General features: G+C 36.2%; 1 protein-coding gene across 1 annotated transcript in view; it reads left to right on the forward strand.

Annotated features, from left to right (window-relative positions):
- LOC145280278 (NACHT and WD repeat domain-containing protein 2-like) overlaps positions 1-19,520 on the forward strand; it is a 115,198-nt gene that overhangs the window by 70,914 nt on the left and 24,764 nt on the right. Inside the window, exons 16-20 of the mRNA XM_080132051.1 lie at positions 2,600-2,816; positions 5,204-5,360; positions 7,452-7,623; positions 9,003-9,383; positions 18,115-18,354. Of these exons, the coding sequence (XP_079988177.1) occupies positions 2,600-2,816; positions 5,204-5,360; positions 7,452-7,623; positions 9,003-9,383; positions 18,115-18,354 (1,167 nt within the window). The remainder of the gene's footprint in view (positions 1-2,599; positions 2,817-5,203; positions 5,361-7,451; positions 7,624-9,002; positions 9,384-18,114; positions 18,355-19,520) is intronic.

Here is a 19,520-nt window from a genome sequence, read left to right on the forward strand (position 1 = left end):
TAACAAAGACTGCCACTTAGAGTTTTTGTTTGAATACACTGTGGGGGTTGCATTCCAAGCCTGACGAACGTATAAGGGACGAGCCGAGCCTTGATGTATACCGAATCACTAAATGAACAGCCTAAACTATCCTCATCGTTGTTGATTGTTTCCAATTATACTTGTGAAGACTGCCTTCGATTTCAGCATAACCAAACTTGACTTTCCAGCCGGCCACCGACGAGGAGACGATCACGACAGAAATTACCAAGAATTCCCGATTGGGCGCTACAACACTAGACGGCCAGATACCAACGTCCAATTCGGAGAGACTCAGCAAAGAGAGAGGGAGAGAGACGGATGCTTGTGCGGGGTCCGAGGCTCGAAGGAGTGAAAATATAGCCAACCATCCTTAGGGTTAGTGCGCGTCGTTTTCCACCGTGCGCGCTCGACCCCTGCAAGGGAGAAAGGGTTATACAAAGGCTGAAACCTTAAAACGGTCCGTAGTAGAATGTGGACATAAATGAATGGTAAAATTTAATGCTACTATGACTAAGCTTCTTTCCTTTAACAATTACAAGAAATTTTCTCAGCCACAGATAGCATTGACTAACAACACTCTGAGAGCTCATCCTTCAAAATCCTCAACTCAGCATTCATAGGCAAACTTAATTGGAACAAATAGATTGATGACATCATCATAGCTGTTGCAAATAAGGCAGATTTCCTTTACAATGCTAAAAAAAATTGTTCACATCTATGAATATACTATAACCTTATAAACCTATGATTCGCCCATGCATGGAGTATTGCTGTCAAATCTGAGTTGGTGGACGTAGCACTAGTCTCTCAATCTAGTAAGTCTCACTCTATTGGCCAAGCTCCAACCTCTGTTCCATCGTCACAGTGCCTGCTTCACAAGTACTTTAATGAAATTTTTTTTAATGAAATCATAGTATTTGTGTCCCCTCAATGTACATACTCTCGATTTACTTGACAAGCAACAAAATCCCACCCTTTCACTGTATAGGTCTCTAGATACTGAAAAACCTTCTACTCTGATAATTTCTTCCCTTGAACTGCTAGACTTTGAAATTCACGCCCCCCCCTCCCGTTTTCTGCTTCCCTGGCTGTACTAACATACAGAAGTTTAAATGTAATGTGAAGAGACATCTTTGATAAACTCCCCACATAGTCAGAGTCCCTTGTAAGAAATGATGCCAAAAAGTAGTTCCTTATGCTCAAGTGGAAACACGCCTTGTTTGAGTTAAAAAAAAAAAGAAAAAGAAAATAACTAAAAAGGACAAAAAATTGTCTGGTCAAAAGTTTAAAAATAAAAATTATATAAATAATTAATTATATATAGTTATTGTATAGTATTACTGCATTATAGTTATATAGTAATATATTATTATTATTATTATTATTATTATTATTATTATTATTATTATTGTAGTTGTATAGTATTATTGTATTATAGTTATATAGCAATATTATTATTATTATTATTATTATTATTATTATTGTAGTTGTATAGTATTATTGTATTATAGTTATATAGTAATATTATTATTATTATAATTATTGTAGTTGTATAGTATTATTGTATTATAGTTATATAGCAATATTATTATTATTATTATTATTGTAGTTATATAGTATTATTGTATTATAGTTATATAGTAATATTTTATTATTATTATTATTATTATTGTTGTTGTTGTTGTTGTTGTTGTTGTTGTTGTTATAGTTGTATAGTTATTATTGTATTATAGTTGTATAGTATTATTGTATTATAGTTGTATAGTTATTATTGTATTATAGTTGTATAGTTATTGTTGTATTATAGTTATAGTTATTGTAAGAAACTGAAAAAATCCTCTGTGGAATAATGAGGTTTAAGATACAGCAGAAACTCTTGTTAAAACAACGCTAGAATAATTCTTCCTAAACTAACCGAAATACTCCACGAATCTCTTCCTCAACTGCTCCGTGTTTCCCATTGTCGTCTCATGTTGTCTTTTAAAAGGAATTGGTGTCAACGTATGCAAATCATCAACATCTACTAAAATCCACAACTACAAGCATGCGCCTTTTTTCTATTGCAAACGGACATCCTGCAAAGCAAACTTCATGATTACTTAGAACTGTTCCTATTTACTTGCCTCCCAATGAGGGAAGGGTTAGACACAAGGTCGGTTTTTAACGTGGGAGAAATCTAGCTCTCCAAAAACGGGCACTCTGGATAGGAACAAAGATAACAATTGTCTCAGTCATGAAGGATTTCTCCTCCACTGACCGAGGACAGGACAGGTGAAGTGTAGTATTAGAACAGATACTACATTTTGTTCCTAGCCAGTGTACTTCAGTTCTCATTAATGGTTCTACGGGGAACATTTCAAATGTAATGGCTCCGATTTTTTATTTTGCCCAAATAAATCAGAGAGGATTATAAATTGTACCATTATGATGACTGAAGTTTTTTATTTGATGATGATGATGACGATGACGATGACGATGATGATGATGATGATCTTATTTAAACACATCAACTTTTTAAAAATTTTATTTTTATGCTTACTATTTTTCGTTCATAAATCATGAATTTTCATTTTCCTAGGCATCCTGAAACGATATGAAAACAAAGATGGCACTTCCGGTGAATGTGATCGTCTTCTCACTCAGCAGCCAATCAAATTTGACAATGAACCCAACCTGCGGAAATTAAACAACTTACCCCGTCTTCTTGCAAAAGCCAAAATGGCAACGCGACTTAAAGAAGAGGTTCTCTTCAACCAAGAATTTCTGTTGGCCAAAATGAAAGCTACTTCCTTCAGGTATGCTGCATAAAATTCAACAGTTATATACAGGGATATCCAAATAAAATGTCCACCATGGAATAATTAGTAAAAGTCACAATCATTTCTACAATCCAACCATATCTAGTGTAAATAAACTCCAGTCTATGCCTGATTAGTGATAAATGTCCAATAATCTTAGTTTAATAAATATTCAATGGGGGTACTTTGATAATCGTTTCATCAGTGGAAGTGTGATCCTTCATACTTACCGGACACTAAATTCTTAAATTTTTTTTATCTATGGTGGGAGTATCTAGATTATATTTCTTTTAGTCTGTCTGCTTGTCTGCTTGTCTATTCCACCTTTTTCTTGGAAACTACCGGCCCGACCTAGTTGAAATTTTGTATGGACTACAATAAGGTGCAGGAGACTAAATATTATAGTATTAATTAGATGCACGGTTAGGTGTTGCTAGTTATGAATAGATATTTACTCAAGAAGTTTTCTCAAAAACTAGGCCAATCTAGTTGAAATCGTGCATAGACCTTTATTATGATATGGTGCAACGAACTAAGTATTATGGCATCTGTTTGGTGCACAGTTAGGGATTAATAGGGATTAACAGGGATTAGTCACCACAATACCACAGAAGTTTTTTTTTTAGAAACTACTGAGCCAATTTGGCTGAAATCTTCTATGGATCTTTGCTATGATAATATGCAGCAGGCTATTCAAGATTAGTATTTAATACAAAAATGAGCACAAATGTAACCATATTCAATTTGGCGTTAGGCACTTTAACTTTTGTCCGTTTTAATGGGCTAAAAATTTTCCATATTATATCTATCTGACTGTGTATTTGTCTGTCTGTCCGTTCCACTTTAATATCTATAAAAACAATTTTTAGATCATACCTGAATTGAAGGGGATAATCGCAACCAATATCAGAGCCATGCCAAGAGAGGAGTGATTAACAATTTTGTAATATATCCATAAATTGCATTTAAGGTTAGTCGGGTTAGGCTTAAGATTAAGCTTAAGGTTTGTTCTGTTTTTCTTTTCTTTTTTTCCATATTTTTTTTTTTTCTCTTTTTTTTTCTTTGTTTTCCTCTTATATTCAACTCATCTGCTGAATTGGTCGCAACATACTTAACTCTCATGTTTTTTTGTTTTTCTACTCTTGTTCATCCCAACAAAGTATGTGGCACAATGAAAAAGCTCACTTTTGGGGGAGCTGGGAAATTCTGCATAATTAAACCTTGCAGTTAACTTGTGCCTGACTGTGCAAAACGGTCCTGGATATGACCTAAAACTATATCCGATGGTGAGGCCCCACCTTGCGGGCTTTGGGGAGTGTGGAGCCACCCTTTAATTGCCATTGCTCCCAGGTCCACTCTGACCCGGAGTGGTAGTACCTGTTAGGGTCCCAACTATGGGTTAAATAGAATCTAATTTAAAATATATATATATATATATACTCCAGTAAAAATCGTTCCTCAAAATAACTAGATTCGGCATTAAATAACCTGAAAAAGGTTGATATGCCGTAAAACAAAAACAACCAATCAACTGTACAAAACATAAACTCAACGAGTGTAAAGTTTCAAAAGTTGCCGCTATCAGTGTGGGCTTGATTGATAAGTGTTTTATGTCGCCGTGAAAAGGGTCACACTTGCTGGCTGACGAGTGCTCAAAAAACAAAATAACATTTCTTTTAAGCTTGTGTCAAATTCTATACATGTTTATCTCTGTCTTTCTCTCACCCACTCTCTTTCTTTCTTTCTTTCACTCTTTTTCTATCTCGTTCAACGAAGAAAGAGAAGAGAATTGAATTATAATTGTTGTGCTTTAAACAGTTGAAGCCTGAATCCCGTGCATGACGGACGTGTAGTATTTTTGGTTGTGAAACCGTTAGCGATGCGCGCATCGGGTCAGTTTAATATGCTCCTTCAGTGTTAAATGTAAAATAAATAATCATATATTTTTATAAAACAACTGTCTTTGTTCGCTGTTTTGTACGAGCGTTCAATTTCAGCAACAGAGAAGCGGTCCCTGTTATGAAGAATGCTTGCCATTAATGGCGCAAGGAAGACTTGACGACAACATGTGCTAGTCAATAATATCCAACGCCATCTCAATTCATTGATGTTTCTAGCGTCCATGTGCCCATTGTTTGATCGTGTCTAACACCAGGGAAGATGGTGGCCATTCCCAGGACGTATGACAATTCAAGAAACGTCCACACGGCAAATCGAATAACTCTCCCCAGCAAACGATCAGATCACAACCATATTGCCACTTGGACGTAAGATCATGTCTACAGAGGACTATATATATATATATATATATATATATATATATATATATATATATATATATATATGTATGTATAAAGAGATTGGTGATATTCTTATTTTTTCAGGGAAGTCCTCGATGATTTCCTTTTTGCCTGTGAGACGTTTCCTCAAGATGAAGCAATACTGACTGTAACCGAGGCTCTTCAACTCTCCCAAGATGCCCTCAGTTACGACCCGGACCAGTTATCCACGCAACTTATAGGAAGATTACCAGACTTACCTGTGAGTATAAAAGAGAAGTATAGAGATGTGTAGAAAAAAAGTAATATAATTGAGGATTTAAGGAGTGTTTTCTAAAAAAAAAAAAAATAAAATGCTGCATACAATTTTTTTTTAAATTTTAGTTTGTTATTTATTCCTGGACAGCGTCGGGTATGTTTAATTTTTATTTTTAAATATGATTGACCCAATGTATTAAAAGGTTAGAACAAAAAATTGTTCTAAAAGATGAATTAATATTATAAATGTCCTTTTTTTAATATATATATACATATATATATATATATATGTGTGATAATCTCCTTCCTAACCCTAACCCTAACCCTAACGATCTTAATTGGCAATTGAGCTTTTTTTAAGTTGTTCAACAAATTGCCTTTTGGCTAGGAGCAAAGTGTAGTATCTGTTCTGATATTACACTTCATTTTTTTTCTGTTCTCAGTCAGCAAATAAGAAACCCTTCTAGACTGAGACATTTTTTTTATTTTCTGTTCAAATCTAGAATGTCCTAAATATTACCACATCCTTTTGGGGAAATACGGGAAATATAGTGTCTTTTTTGTGACAATGTGACTGTTTTCACAAGTATTACCCCTCCCCACCCCACCCATTTACAAGGGCGAAGTTGGACACAAGGTTAGTTTTTAATATAAGGAAAATCAAGCTCTCCAATGCAGGACATTCTGGATTGGAGAGTTTTATTTTCCTTACATTAAAAATCAAGTGTCTAACTCTGTTCTTGTAAATGGTGGTGGGGGTGATACCTGTGAAGATAGTCACATTGTCACAAAACAGGCATTATATTACTCCTATCTCCTCAAAAAGATGTGGTAATACCTAGAAGAATAGTATCATGATGAATGAACGTATATTATACTGTCCCCCCCCCCTAATGAGGATGGAAAAGCTTGGGAGGATGGGCTCATTACAACAGAATAAATATTACACTACCGGACTGAGCATTGAAAAATAGAACATTAGTCTGAAATAGTATAATAAACTGAATTACACAATTGAAAGACGTTCAGTTCAACAGCCTGCTGACGCTCATCTTCCAGAGCCCACATGGTGCCTCTTGCAGCCTTCCAGCAGCCTTCGGTGCCTCCTGCAACTTTTCCAGCGACTCCTACAGCCCTCAGCAGCTTTCCAGTGCTGGTCAACGTCAGGCTACTCACTCCAGAGCTTGTCAATGTCCAGTTATTTATACCAGAGCCCACTGATGTCCAGTTCAGCAGCTCGCTGACGCTCACCTTCCAGAGCCCACTGACGTCTAGCTCAGCAGCCTGCTGACGCTTATCTACCAGTGCCCAGCGACATCTAGCTCTCGATCTTGACACATTATCTTGCTTTGTTTTGCTTTATCATCCCTCGTCTTTGGTTTTCAATAAAAAAGGACGGTTCTTATTGTCCTTTATAACTGAACACCCCGACGAAACATCTTCCAACAGATATTTTAACTGAAGAAATTCATCACACTCTTAGACGAATTATTATTATTATTATTATTATTTGTAGTAGTAGTAGTAGTAGTAGTAGTAGTAGTAGTTTGGCGTAAGAATTATACTTTCCTGTGTAAAAAAATATGTTTATTTACTTTTAAGAATGTTTCTTATAAAAAAGAAAGTCATCAGTTACAAGAAATAAATATTACACATTTATTAAATAGAAGTATTGCTCACATTGTCCCACTTATTTTCATATAAAATGTTAATATAATAATAAATAATAAAAAATATTATAATATTACATATTATATATTATACTACATAAGATCTGTTGGAAAATGTTTCGTCGGGAACGTCGAATCATTTATCACCGTCTAGAAAACAGGGGAGGTAATACAACAATGAAATGTCTCGAGAAATATGCCGGAATTCCCATAATTGTTGTATCGTTCACTATGATTTCTCTAAACTGGGAATGTGGTCGCATATGTTTCTCGTCTCCCTCCTTTTTCCCTGCTATTGTCAGACATGTTCACTCTTCTTTAATGCCGAATTTGATAATTTTGGAAAAAGTTTTTCTAACTGAATTTCCGATGCCACCAATAGTAAAAATTTTAATGGGTCTTCTAATCTTTTTATTTTATTATAGGAACTCCGTCCACTTCTTGAGGCATGTCAAAACTCTAAGTTGACGTACTTTGAAGCCGACCATAAGGTTCTATTCAAACCAGGCGGCAAACTCTTGCATTGTATACCAGCACATAAACGAGAAATTACATCCTTTGATATTTCATCCGACAAAAAGACTGCAGTTACTCTCAGTAAGTAAACTATTATGGGATGGCAGTAAGTAAACTATTATGGGATGGCAATCTCATAACTCTATTCTTGTTTGCCTTTTTTGTTTCTTATTTATGGGATTTTAGATATCTTAGGCATTTGGTGTCTCAGGTGGTTTGCCCATGTAGAGTAATCAACTTTTGTATCAATTCTATAACAAGCCTAGGAACCTGGCGCTACCAGATTAGGTCGTCTGAAGATACTGACTTCCTGATCAAAAATTGCACCAAACATCGATGTTATTGTTTTCCCTTTGCTAGACTCAATCATGTTTTGCAAAGTCAACAATAAAAACAATAATTTTCTACTATCAAACTAACCGAACACCATTAATTTGAAGATATAAACAATTTGAAGAATAAAATCTTTTTCCAAAATTATCAAATTCAGCATTAAATAACCTAAAAAGGGTTGATATGCCGTAAAACAAAACAACCAAATCGTTTATCTGTGTTTTTTGTCCGTTTTCTTCCAGTATCTTTCCATCTTCAGCAAGTCACATGTGAATCGTCCTTTTGTCAAATCACTTTATTGTTGCCAATATATTAGGATTTTATTTTATTTTGGACTTTTGTGTTTGAGGGGACTAGATACTGTCAGGTAATTCCTGACCCGGTACCTCTTCCGTTTTATCAGGACTTACATCTGTACACTACTTCTAAACCTTTTATTAGTATAATAACCCTAACTCTTTTATTTCTTGTGCTATCAGATCAGGCCGTCTGAAGATAATGACTTCCTAACATAAATTGCACCAAACAATGATTTTATTGTTGTTCCTTTCCTTTTGCAAAACTGAATCATGTTCTGCAAAGTCGAAAACAAAAGCAACAATTTACATCTACAAAGCATCCAAACCAAACACCATGAATAAATATTTGAAGATATAAAAAACTTGAAGCATAACAGCCTTTTGTAAAATTACTGGATTCGGCATTAAATAACCTGAAAAGGGTATGCCATAATATATAACAACCAAACCAAACACCATGAATAAATATTTGAAGATCTAAACAAATTGAGGCATAAAATCTTTTTTCTAAAATTACAGCAGTACTCCGGGATACGGCATTAAAATTAGTCACTAAATGCAGTACAGTATATAATACACATGTATATAATCAAATAACATTATAATACCGTAACCAGAGGCCGAAAACCATTCTATTCCACATCGTAACCTGAAAAAAAAGTATCCTAGGTCCACTGTATCCCAGAGTTCTACTGTACTGACTTTAGCATTAAAAAACGGGAAAACGGGTTGATATGCCATAAAACAAAACACCTAAACTAAACTATGCCTTTTGCTATTATAACATATTATTATTCTCATTATTATTATTTTTACACTAATCCACAGGTGCACATGAAGCCTGCATAAAATTCTGGGACACTGCGAAAGGCCAGCGAATATTGAAGTATGACGGTTTCAAAGATACAGCAGAGAAAGTCCAGTTCTGCGATGACGACCGCCTTGTAGCAATCAACCCCGACACCAATATCGTCTTCATTTTCACTGAAACTGCCTCCTTGTCGCACTATCTTGACATAAAAAGCCTTGCTGGAAACAGCCAGATCGAAAATCGATTTTTTCAGGTGTGCGGCCATCAGAAAAGCTGGATTCTCTTCCATACCAATTTAAATTTGACTATCTGTGATATAAAAACTAGTGAGAAAAAGTATGCGATCAGTCTGTCTGAAGATGAAACCCACGTGATCGATTCCAGCATTTCAGCAGCAGGTATAAATATACATATTTCTACTATTATATAAAAGGAACTTTGTGTGTGTGCCTGTGTGTGAGTTTGTTCCCTATGGACTCGAAAACGGCTGGGCCGATTTTTATGAATTTTTAAACGAAAGTACTTTATGTGCCTGACAGTGTTCTTATATATGTTTTGTATCAGAATGTCTTCGATAAGTATCAATAATCAAAATAATCCGATGAAAGACGGAAGAGGCGATTTTTACCAAAGTTAACACCTTACACAGCCCAACATCACAAGTGCATTTGAGAAAATTTATCACCACACAAGCCGAAAGGACAGCATATAAAATCAACAGTAGGTAGATATGACAGGGGCGCATTCGAAATGAATGTTTCTGCTTCAAGCACAACTGTACCATAATACTTGACGTTTTCATTTTAAACTTTAATTCAAGCCATTATATATAAAAAATAATTTTATAAACTCAACAGTAAGTTCTTTACAGTGCAATGTCGACTACAATGCATTGTGGACTAAGTCACTGCAGGGAGGCATATGAAGCTTCCTGAATAAAGGGATTGTATTTCAGTGAAGATTTACATCATCTCAGAAATAATCGTACACAGATTAGTTGTTTACATTAATTTTTTAGAACATACATAATTGATTATTCCTTAAATCATATTACCTCATACCTATATATATATATATGTTTTCTAACGAATGATAAAGAAAGAGAGGGAGAAAGAAGAGAGAAAAATAGGGGATAGAAAGAGGGATGTTGACCATCTTACAATTTATTCCTATAATTCAGTTGACATTCAATTGTAAATGTCAACTGAATAAAAAGAATAAATTGTAAGATGGTCAATAAATAAACAATAAGACTAGTAAGACTATTGTCTATAATAATCTGTAGTGTATAAACAATTTCTATAAATATAATACATATAATATATACAACTTTTATAAATAACAAATTATATAGATGTGGCTGGTTACCTTTAATGCATCTAAAACCAACGCTCTAATCCCCATCTGGCATCAATTGTAATGGATGGCTCTCACCTAGGAGAAGCTCAATGTTTTGACAAGCTTCTGGGCTTGACCTTTACTCCTGATATGAAATGGAACACGTACATCAAGTCTGTTGCCAGGGTCGCTGGAAAGATGGTGTGTTCCTTCTACCGCTCCAGAAGATATCTCACTACTGATGCAATTCTCTATCTATATAAAAGCCAAGTACGTCCAAGGATGGAATACTGCTGCCATATCTGGGCAGGAGCTGCTAAAAATAGCCTATCCTGCCTTGACAGAGTACAAAATAGACTTCGTGGCTTAGTGGGGGATGCCCTTTTCTCTTCCCTGCAACCTCTCTCCCACAGAAGAGATGTTGCGAGCTTGTCTTTGTTTTACCGTTATTTCCATGGCAAGTGCTCGTCTGAGCTCCAATCTCTGGTGCCCTCTTGCCAATCTTTTATGAAAAACACCCGTCTAGCTGAAGCCACTGTCAAAAATTTTCCCCACTCTCTATCTGTGCCTAAATCAAAACGTAGATTCCATGAACACAGCTTCTTTCTTAGAACAGCACGCCAGTTGAACTCTGTTCCATCTGCCTGCTTCCCACCTGACTACAACTTGGATGTCTTCAAATCCAACGTAAACAAATTCCTGATGAACTGCCCCCTTAAGTAGACACTTTATGAAATCTCAACACTAACGTACAACGTACTGTACATACAATAACCCTTATCCCTGAGTGGCTTCCGGGCCTTGATAAGTGGTGACCTCCTTGCAAAAAAAAAAAAAATATATATATATATATATATATTGATTTAAGAGGAAATTCAAAACAGTAACGAAAGGAGTAGGAATAATAAATGGCGGAAAATCTTCAAGTAAAGATAGCCTTGCTCAGTGTCTACCCAACTTCAACTTAACTATTTTGTTGTTGTTGTACAACAAAATTTATTTTCTCATTCTCCCGCCATGCATGACTTCTCGTTACGGCTGTGACGTCCCTCACATGATCGTTTTCTCGAATGTGCTCTTGAACATCATCCACGTCTCTAATGTGATCATCTCCTCGAATGTGCTCTGTCCTGTTTATAGTTTTCTTTTTCCTTTCTGTGACGTCATTTCGCTTACAACTTGGTATTTGCATATAGCTGTCCACGCTACGTTACAAAAGGACTATTCTCGGCAAGAGGAAAGAAATATTAATATTTATGATTGCTACACTCTAATGTATAATTGTAGTGATTTTATGGTTGAAGAAAAGTTCTTTTTGTATTGAATGCTTTCGAGAAAAAGAAAATAAATTTGAGGCAAATGTTAATAGATTTTGGTGAAATGTTTGGTGCATTGGGAGCAATAAATTTCCTCTTGGGTGAAATCCATATATGCCTCTACATTGACTTCAATGTGTTCCACTTAGATGGTTTTGCTTTATTCTTTAATTACAATTTATTTTGTCTATACATTTGAAGGAGTCACCACTTGTAAAGGCCCAAAACCCACTTGAGGATAAGGGTTACTGAGTGTAAGGTGGTCACTGAGGCAATAGTGTAGTGATCGTTAGTGGTGGAAATAGGATAGAATTTGTTATTTAAGGGGACGGCTCAACAAGAACTTGTTTACATTGGGCTTGAAGAAAACCATATTGTAGTCAGCTGGAAAGCAGGCCAGGAGAACAGAATTCCACTGGCGGGCAGTTCTAGGAAATGATATTTGTTTATGGAACTTGCGTTTAGATTTAGGCACAGATAGAGAGTGAGGGAAATTGTTAACAGTGGTTGTAACTAGACGAAACTAAGTTTGAAAGAGGGGGGTATAGATTGAATCTAAGACAAGCACTTGCTCAGACAAGCACTTGCCACTCTTCTGTGGGAAAGTAATTGCAGGGAGGAGAAACAGGCATCACCTACTAGGTTTCGAAGCCAGTTTTGAACTCTGTCAAGGCAGGATAGGATGTCCTAACAGCTCCTCCCCAGATGATGCAACAGTACTCCATTTTAGGATGTATTTGGTTCTTATACAAAAGGAGGATTGTTTCTGGAGTGTGATATCTTATAAAGCTGTAGAATGACACAATCATTTTTCCAGCGCCATTGACAACAGATTTTATGTAAGGTTTCAATTTCAGGTCAAGAGTGAAGGTTCGAACAAGAAGCTTGTGAAAGCAGAGTGCTTTTTTGAGATAAGAGCCATTCATATGAATTGAGGCCAAGTAGCGATCGGATAGTAGTTTCGTTTTGGATACATTAAAATTAACCATCTACCTTTTACCTCATTACATCACATGCAGAAGAGAAACTCAAAGAGATCTTGGTCATCGTTGGCCTTCGAAATGTTGCCATAGATGGTAGTGCCGTCTGCATATATGTTAATGAATGAACTTAGCATATGATTTGGGAGATTATTGATGAAGACAAAGAATAGAGTTGGGTCTAAAATTGATTCTTGAGGCATGCCAGCATTGATACTTTGAGCTCTGAACTTCCTGCCCAGTGGCAACTACTTGTATAAACCTATCAGAGAGAAAAAATTCGATCGTTGAGAAGATATTTTCAGATACTGTGAAGTAGACCTTTATGCCAGATCCTATCAAATGCCTGTGATATGTCAAGAGCTATTGCTCTAAAGAGGAAAACTCCATTGATAGATTCACTGATTCTATGTAAAATGGCAGTCAGTACATCAGATGTAGATCTCGTAGAATGGAAACCATATTGCTTGTCACTGAATAAGGTTTTTTCAGTTGAGGTGGTTGACAATTTCTGTATTTAACATGGGTTCAAGACACTTACTCATAACACACAGAAGACTAATTGGACTGTACTGAGATGCAGAAGACCAATCTCCAGCATTTTTAAATACTAAACAAATTAATGAGGTTCTCCAAGATGTTGGGAAGCATTTCTCATTTAAGCATTAATTTAGTTTCAATTCAAATATATTAGATCAGTTGAGCTTCAATTTAAGTGTATTAGATCAATTCAATTTCAATTTAAATATATTAAATCGGGGCAATTTCAGTTTAAATATATTAGATCAATTGAGTTTCAAGTTAAATATATTGGTTCGATTCAATTTCAATTTAAATGCATTAGATCAATGTAGTTTCAATTTAAATGTATTAGATCAATTTAGTTTCAATTAAAATGTATCAGATCAATTCAGTCCTCATTTCCAATGATTAATTTTTCTGACAAAGAGTGAAGAAAAAGCTGCTTTCCAGGTCGGTAGTACTTTGTGAACAGTAGCCTGAGATGTCGGAAATTTTCTGTTTCTATGTCTATCCTTGTGGTCATGTCACTAGTAAGGGTGCTGGAGGTAAACGTTTCATCTGGGCTGACGTTATCCGCCTGATAGTCAGGGACCCAAACCTTGGATTAACCACTAAGGAGGCTGTCCTATCAGCAGGTGCAAAGTACTAGGACTGCTGTATTGCCATTTGGTGAATGGATTCTGGACCATGCAGTAGTTTCTGGTAGGGCCTCTCGATGCCATACTAGTGTGTAATTGTTACGGCTTTACCTTATCATGTGCTACAAAAAACAAAAACAAAAAAAAAATTCCTGTCTTTTTCTCTCTTACTTTCCCTTTCTGTCCTGCTCCAACCAAGTCTATCGACCTGTTCCACAAATCCTAAAACCTCAACATGACAAATCTCCAGAAAAAATCACAAATAAACCTAGAACCCCATCTTCCAACATAGACTCCTACTACCATGTCTCCTTCTCCAACATCAGGGGTCTACATTCCAACCTTCCAGAGGTTGAAACACAATTACAGGAGACGAAACAGTACATATTCTTTCTTAGTGAAACTGGCATAGGGCCGACCAATTCCCTAGATGAGTTCATAATTAATGGATACTCTAACTTAACATCTAAATCTGACCCCCAAGATCGCCATGGGCATAGAGTATGTGCTTACATTAAAGATGGCTTTCCATGTGGTAGGGATATCTCCAGAGAAGACTCTAATTTACCTTATATGTGCTTCCGGGTTGCACTAGCTTACACCACTGCATTCATATTTGCTATTTATCGCCCCTACAACAGTGGGGTTAATATCTTTAAGAGTATAACTGAGAAAATTGACCACGTCCTGTCTGCTCATCCTTTGGTTAACATTCACATTTGCAGTGACTTCAATGTCCATAATGTGGAATGGCTGACCCACTCAAATAAGACAGGGGAGGTTCTGTTATGATTTTGCCACTGCCTATGATCTCACTCAGATTGTTCATGAACCTACCCGTGTTCCCGATACTACCGATCAGTATGCAAGCCTTCTAGACCTTTTTCTCACAACTTCCCCTGAGCTATGTTCATGTTCCGTTCTATCTCCTCTGGGATCCTCCGACCACTCCGTGTTACAATAACAGAAGCCTGTTCTTGTAAGTGAGTAAATATGAAATAGGATAGTCAAGGATTCGAACTTGCAAAGCTAGATTTGGAATTGAAAATTCCAATCATAAGTTAAAATAAATACAGAATGTTATTGAAAATAAGGAATGTGGAATCGCAATTGTTTAGCTCACACAAAATAGTTAGATATCTGTTTATTGAAAAAGGAATGTAATGATGAAATTTGTTTCTGTGCAAATTAAAATAAGGAATTTAATCGTCAATTGAAATTGTAAACATATTTTGTAAAGAGGTTATTCGAAAAATAGGTTACTGTACTCGGGGTCATGTCAAGTTTTGCAATGTGACACATGTCAAGGCAACGTGCTCGATGAGCACATTTTTAATCATGCGATGACGTGACGAGTTCTCAATATAGGTAGAGTTTTAGATGCAGTCTGGGAGAAAGAGGGGAGAGAGAGCCGAGGAGAGGTCAGAGACAGCCGCTGACACCAAACTTTGGAAGCGAAGGTTAAAGAAAAGCCATGTAAAGAAACTTTGAATTCCTCGAGCGAAATCAGGACCGGTCATGAAATAAAGGACGTCATCTTGTGTTTTTGTATCTGCGTCATCGTATTGTTATTCAACAGAAAAGGTATTGTCCATTTATGTTATAAGAACCTGGATAAAATCATCATCTAAAAACATGTGTTAGAAAGTATATGTGTCAAAGTATAAATGTTATAGAAACACTCCCGTTCACAGAACTGTCAAAAGTATAAATGTCAAACCTTCGGTCTATCTATCTATATATCAAATCTCCTCATTGTGTAGTAGCATGTATAATGTCTATTATATGTCTCTCTCTTTACATATACCTGTTTATGTCTCCAATATGCTATCTCTTGCAACATGAACATCTTAAGACATATGAACACTCAACACATGAACACTCCTAAGACTGTCTCTAGATAAAACACTAAGACTCTTACAAACATGAACAACAACAAATACATAAGACGTCTTACAAACAAGAACACTAAATAAGAACTCACGTAACATAGTCTCATATTTGGTACCTTCAAAAAATAACACCCACCACGTGACATCCATTGTATCAGTTAAGATAAAAATGAAAGTAATGAGTCCTCAGACGTACCTCTCCACCGTACTGTATATTGATACTCTATGGCTGACTGGGATAGCTTCCGTACATTTATATCTGATCTACCTCTGCATTCCATGTTTAAATTGATGTGTCCTCTATAGTATCAGACCTGACCGAATGGTTAATTGTATTCATACCATCCAAAAATTCCAACAAAAACCAAACAGCCAGCCATGGTTCTCCCCAAAATGTGTTGCTGCCATCACGCACAGAAATCACTTTTTCCATAGCTACCAACATAATAGATGTACTGAGACTAAAGCTGCTTTTAGGACTGCCAGCAACCACTGTAAATGAGTAATAAAAAATGCAAGAGAGCTATATGCTCAGTCTGTTAAATCCAAAGTAGCTGAGTAGCGGCTTGGTTCCCACCAGTTCTGGCAAACAGCAAACAGGATCCTGAACAGAAGCGTGCGTTCTATCCCAACCATCATCAATGGACCTGAGGTCGTCTCATCAGCATCAGACAAGGCCAAACTATTTGCCAAGAACTTTACAGCTAATTCTACTCTATGCGACGAAGGCCATCAACTCCCAGTATTTCCTCCTATAACAGACAACACGCTATGCAACATACAAATATCTGTGCATGAGGTCGCCAAGCTAATCAAGAACCTTGATTCCAGTAAAGCAACTGGCCCTAACCACATTCCAGTTATAGTGTTAAAAAGCTCCAACCAGAACTTGCTCGCATACTTACAAAACTGTTTAAGAGTTACCTTAAGGAGAAGTGCTTTCCAACACCCTGGAAAACCTCATCCGTATGCCCTGTATTTAAGAATTCAGGCGAAAAGTCATCTCCTTCTCAGTACAGACCAATAAGTCTCCTGTGTGCCATGAGTAAGCTGTTGGAATCCATATTAAATAAAGAAGTAGTCAACCACCTAAGCAGAAACAACCTTCTTAGTGACATGCAATATGGTTTCCGCTCTGCAAGATCTACAGCAGATGTGCTAACGGTTATATCTCAAAGGATTAATGACAAAGGCTTCCTTTCTAGGGCAATTGCTCTTGACATATCAAAGGCCTTCGATAGGTATGGCATAAGGGCCTACTTCACAAGATTTCCAGCTACGGTATCACTGGAAATGTTTTCTCAATTATTAAATCATTTCTCTCCGATAGGTTCATAAGAGTAGTGATTGATGGGCAGAAATCAGAGGCCCACAGTATTAATGCTAGATTCCCTCAGGGGTCCATCCTGAGCCCAACTCTCTTCCTGATCTACATCAATTATCTCCCAAAACACATACTTAAATCAGTCGTTGACATCTATGCTGATGACACGACCATCTATCGCAACACATCAAACGCCGCAACTGACAAAGCTCTCTCTGATTGATATCTCACTACTGATGCAATTCTCTATCTGTATAAAAGCCAAGTACATCCAAGGATGGAGTACTGCTGCCACATCTGTGCAGGATCTGCTAAAAACAGCCTATCCTGCCTTGACAGAGTACAAAATAGACTTCGTGGCTTAGTTGGGGATGCCCTCTTCTCTTCCCTGCAGCCTCTCTCCCACAGAAGAGACGTTGCGAGTTTGTCTTTGTTTTATCGTTATTTCCATGGCACGTACTCACCTGAGCTCCAATCTCTGGTCCCCTCTTGCCAATCTTTCATGAAAAACACCCGTCTACCTGAAACTACTGTCATTAATTTTCCCCACTCTTTATCTGTGCCTAAATCCAAACGTAGATTTCATGAGTAGAGCTTCTTTCTCAGAAGTGCACGACTGTGGAACTCTCTTCCGTTTGCCTGTTTCCCACCTGACTACAACTTGGATGTTTTCAAGTCCAACATAAACAAATTCCTGACAAACCGCCCCCTTAAGTAAAAACACTCTATCAAATATCCAATACAAATGATTACTACAATACTATCCCATTGATTACTGTACACGCAATAACCCTTATCCCCAAGTGGCTTCCGGGCCTTGATAAGTGGTGACCTCCATGTAAAAAAAAAAAAAGTTTCAATTCAAATGTATTGGATCCATTCAGTCTCAATTTAAATGCATTAGACCAATTGACTTTCAATATAAATGTGTTAGATTAATTGAGTTTCAATTTAAATGTATTAGATCAATTCAGTTTCAATTTCATTCAATTCAGTGTGTATACAAAATTTTAAAACACTGTTTTTCTTTCATCTCGTCCTTATAACTATTATTTAATTTTAAAGAGGGTCACAACTGTTTCAGGTATCTAATGAATACCATTTTTTTTTTGTTTGCAGCTTCAAACGGATTTGTGGCTTTGTCGTTATCTACAGAACCATCCAAAATATTGACAATTAATTTACAAACAGGACAGGTTGACCATTTAGATGGAACCAAGTTTTTTTCTAAAGCAGACTCCTTTCCAACTGCCATTGCACTTTGTCCGAAAAGTGATATGCTCTATTTTTCCGGATTAGAAAATGAAGATTTATTCTGTTATGATTTGAGTACCAGTAATCTTGTAAAAACCCTTCAAGGTGATGCAACATATTTTTTTGTATTATTTGTAATGTTTTCTTCATTACTTATGAAGAATAGTAGGGAAAAATATACATATGTAGATGAGAGTTTTTGTGTTATTAATTGTAGAACAGTTGAGGTAGAAGGTTCAGTTCACGGGAGAAGGTCAAAAAATAATATGGGAGGAAAAAATAGATGCGAGGAAAAAAAGCAATAAATAATGACTTAAACAAAAATAGATTATTTTGGAAATCATTTTCTTAAAAACCATCCAACATTAAACCGAATATGATAGTGCCTAGTCTTATCTCTTATTTTATTGTGCATTAATTTGTTGCAATTGTTAGGCTTGCATGTAAATAATAGGAAACAAGACACATGATATGAGGAGAGTATAATTTGAGTGTGTGGGCATAAATTTTGCAGAAAAGAAAGACTTCTATAATAATACAAATTATAAACTGTATGTGGAATGCAACACAATTTCTTGTTGGAGAGCTGTCGTTTTATTTACTCCCATCAGCACTAAGGAATGTCTTAATAAGAAAAAATAGATACATCACACCTTGTAAACATTATTAATATCTTGGTAGTAGGCTGAAACAATTGTATGCACCGAATGGAAAATAAAAAAAAAAAAACGACTTCTGATGAATTTGTAAACATTTGTTCCTTACATTTAATATAGTTCATATAATATCAAAATATTTATAGTTCTAGTTCTATACTGTTACACTACTGAAAAAGTGTTGCGTTATGCAATTTACATTTCTAATATACAGGGTGTCCACAAAGTCTGGCTACATTATGTAGCGAGACTTCCACAAAGTCTGGCTACATAATGTAGCGAGACTTTGTGGACACCCTGTATATATGGATCCTGGATATGACCTTAAACTATATCCAGTGGCGAGGCCCCAGCTTGCAGGCTTTGGGGAGTGTGGAGCCACCCTTTAATTGCCATTGCTACCAGGTCCACTCTGACCTGGAGTGGTAGTACCTGTTAGGGTCCCAACTATGGGTTAAATAGAATCCGACTTGAAAACAATAAATATATTCTATTAAAGAATTTTTCTTCAAAATCTTTGGATTCGGCATTAAATAACCTGAAAAGGGTTGATATGCCGTAAAACAAAAGCAACCAACCAACTAATATATATATATATATATATATATATATATT

Source organism: Euprymna scolopes, chromosome 7, assembly GCF_053919585.1.
Source record: "Euprymna scolopes isolate OS-2025 chromosome 7, ASM5391958v1, whole genome shotgun sequence".
In the NCBI taxonomy this organism is placed as follows: Eukaryota; Metazoa; Mollusca; class Cephalopoda; order Sepiida; family Sepiolidae; genus Euprymna; species Euprymna scolopes.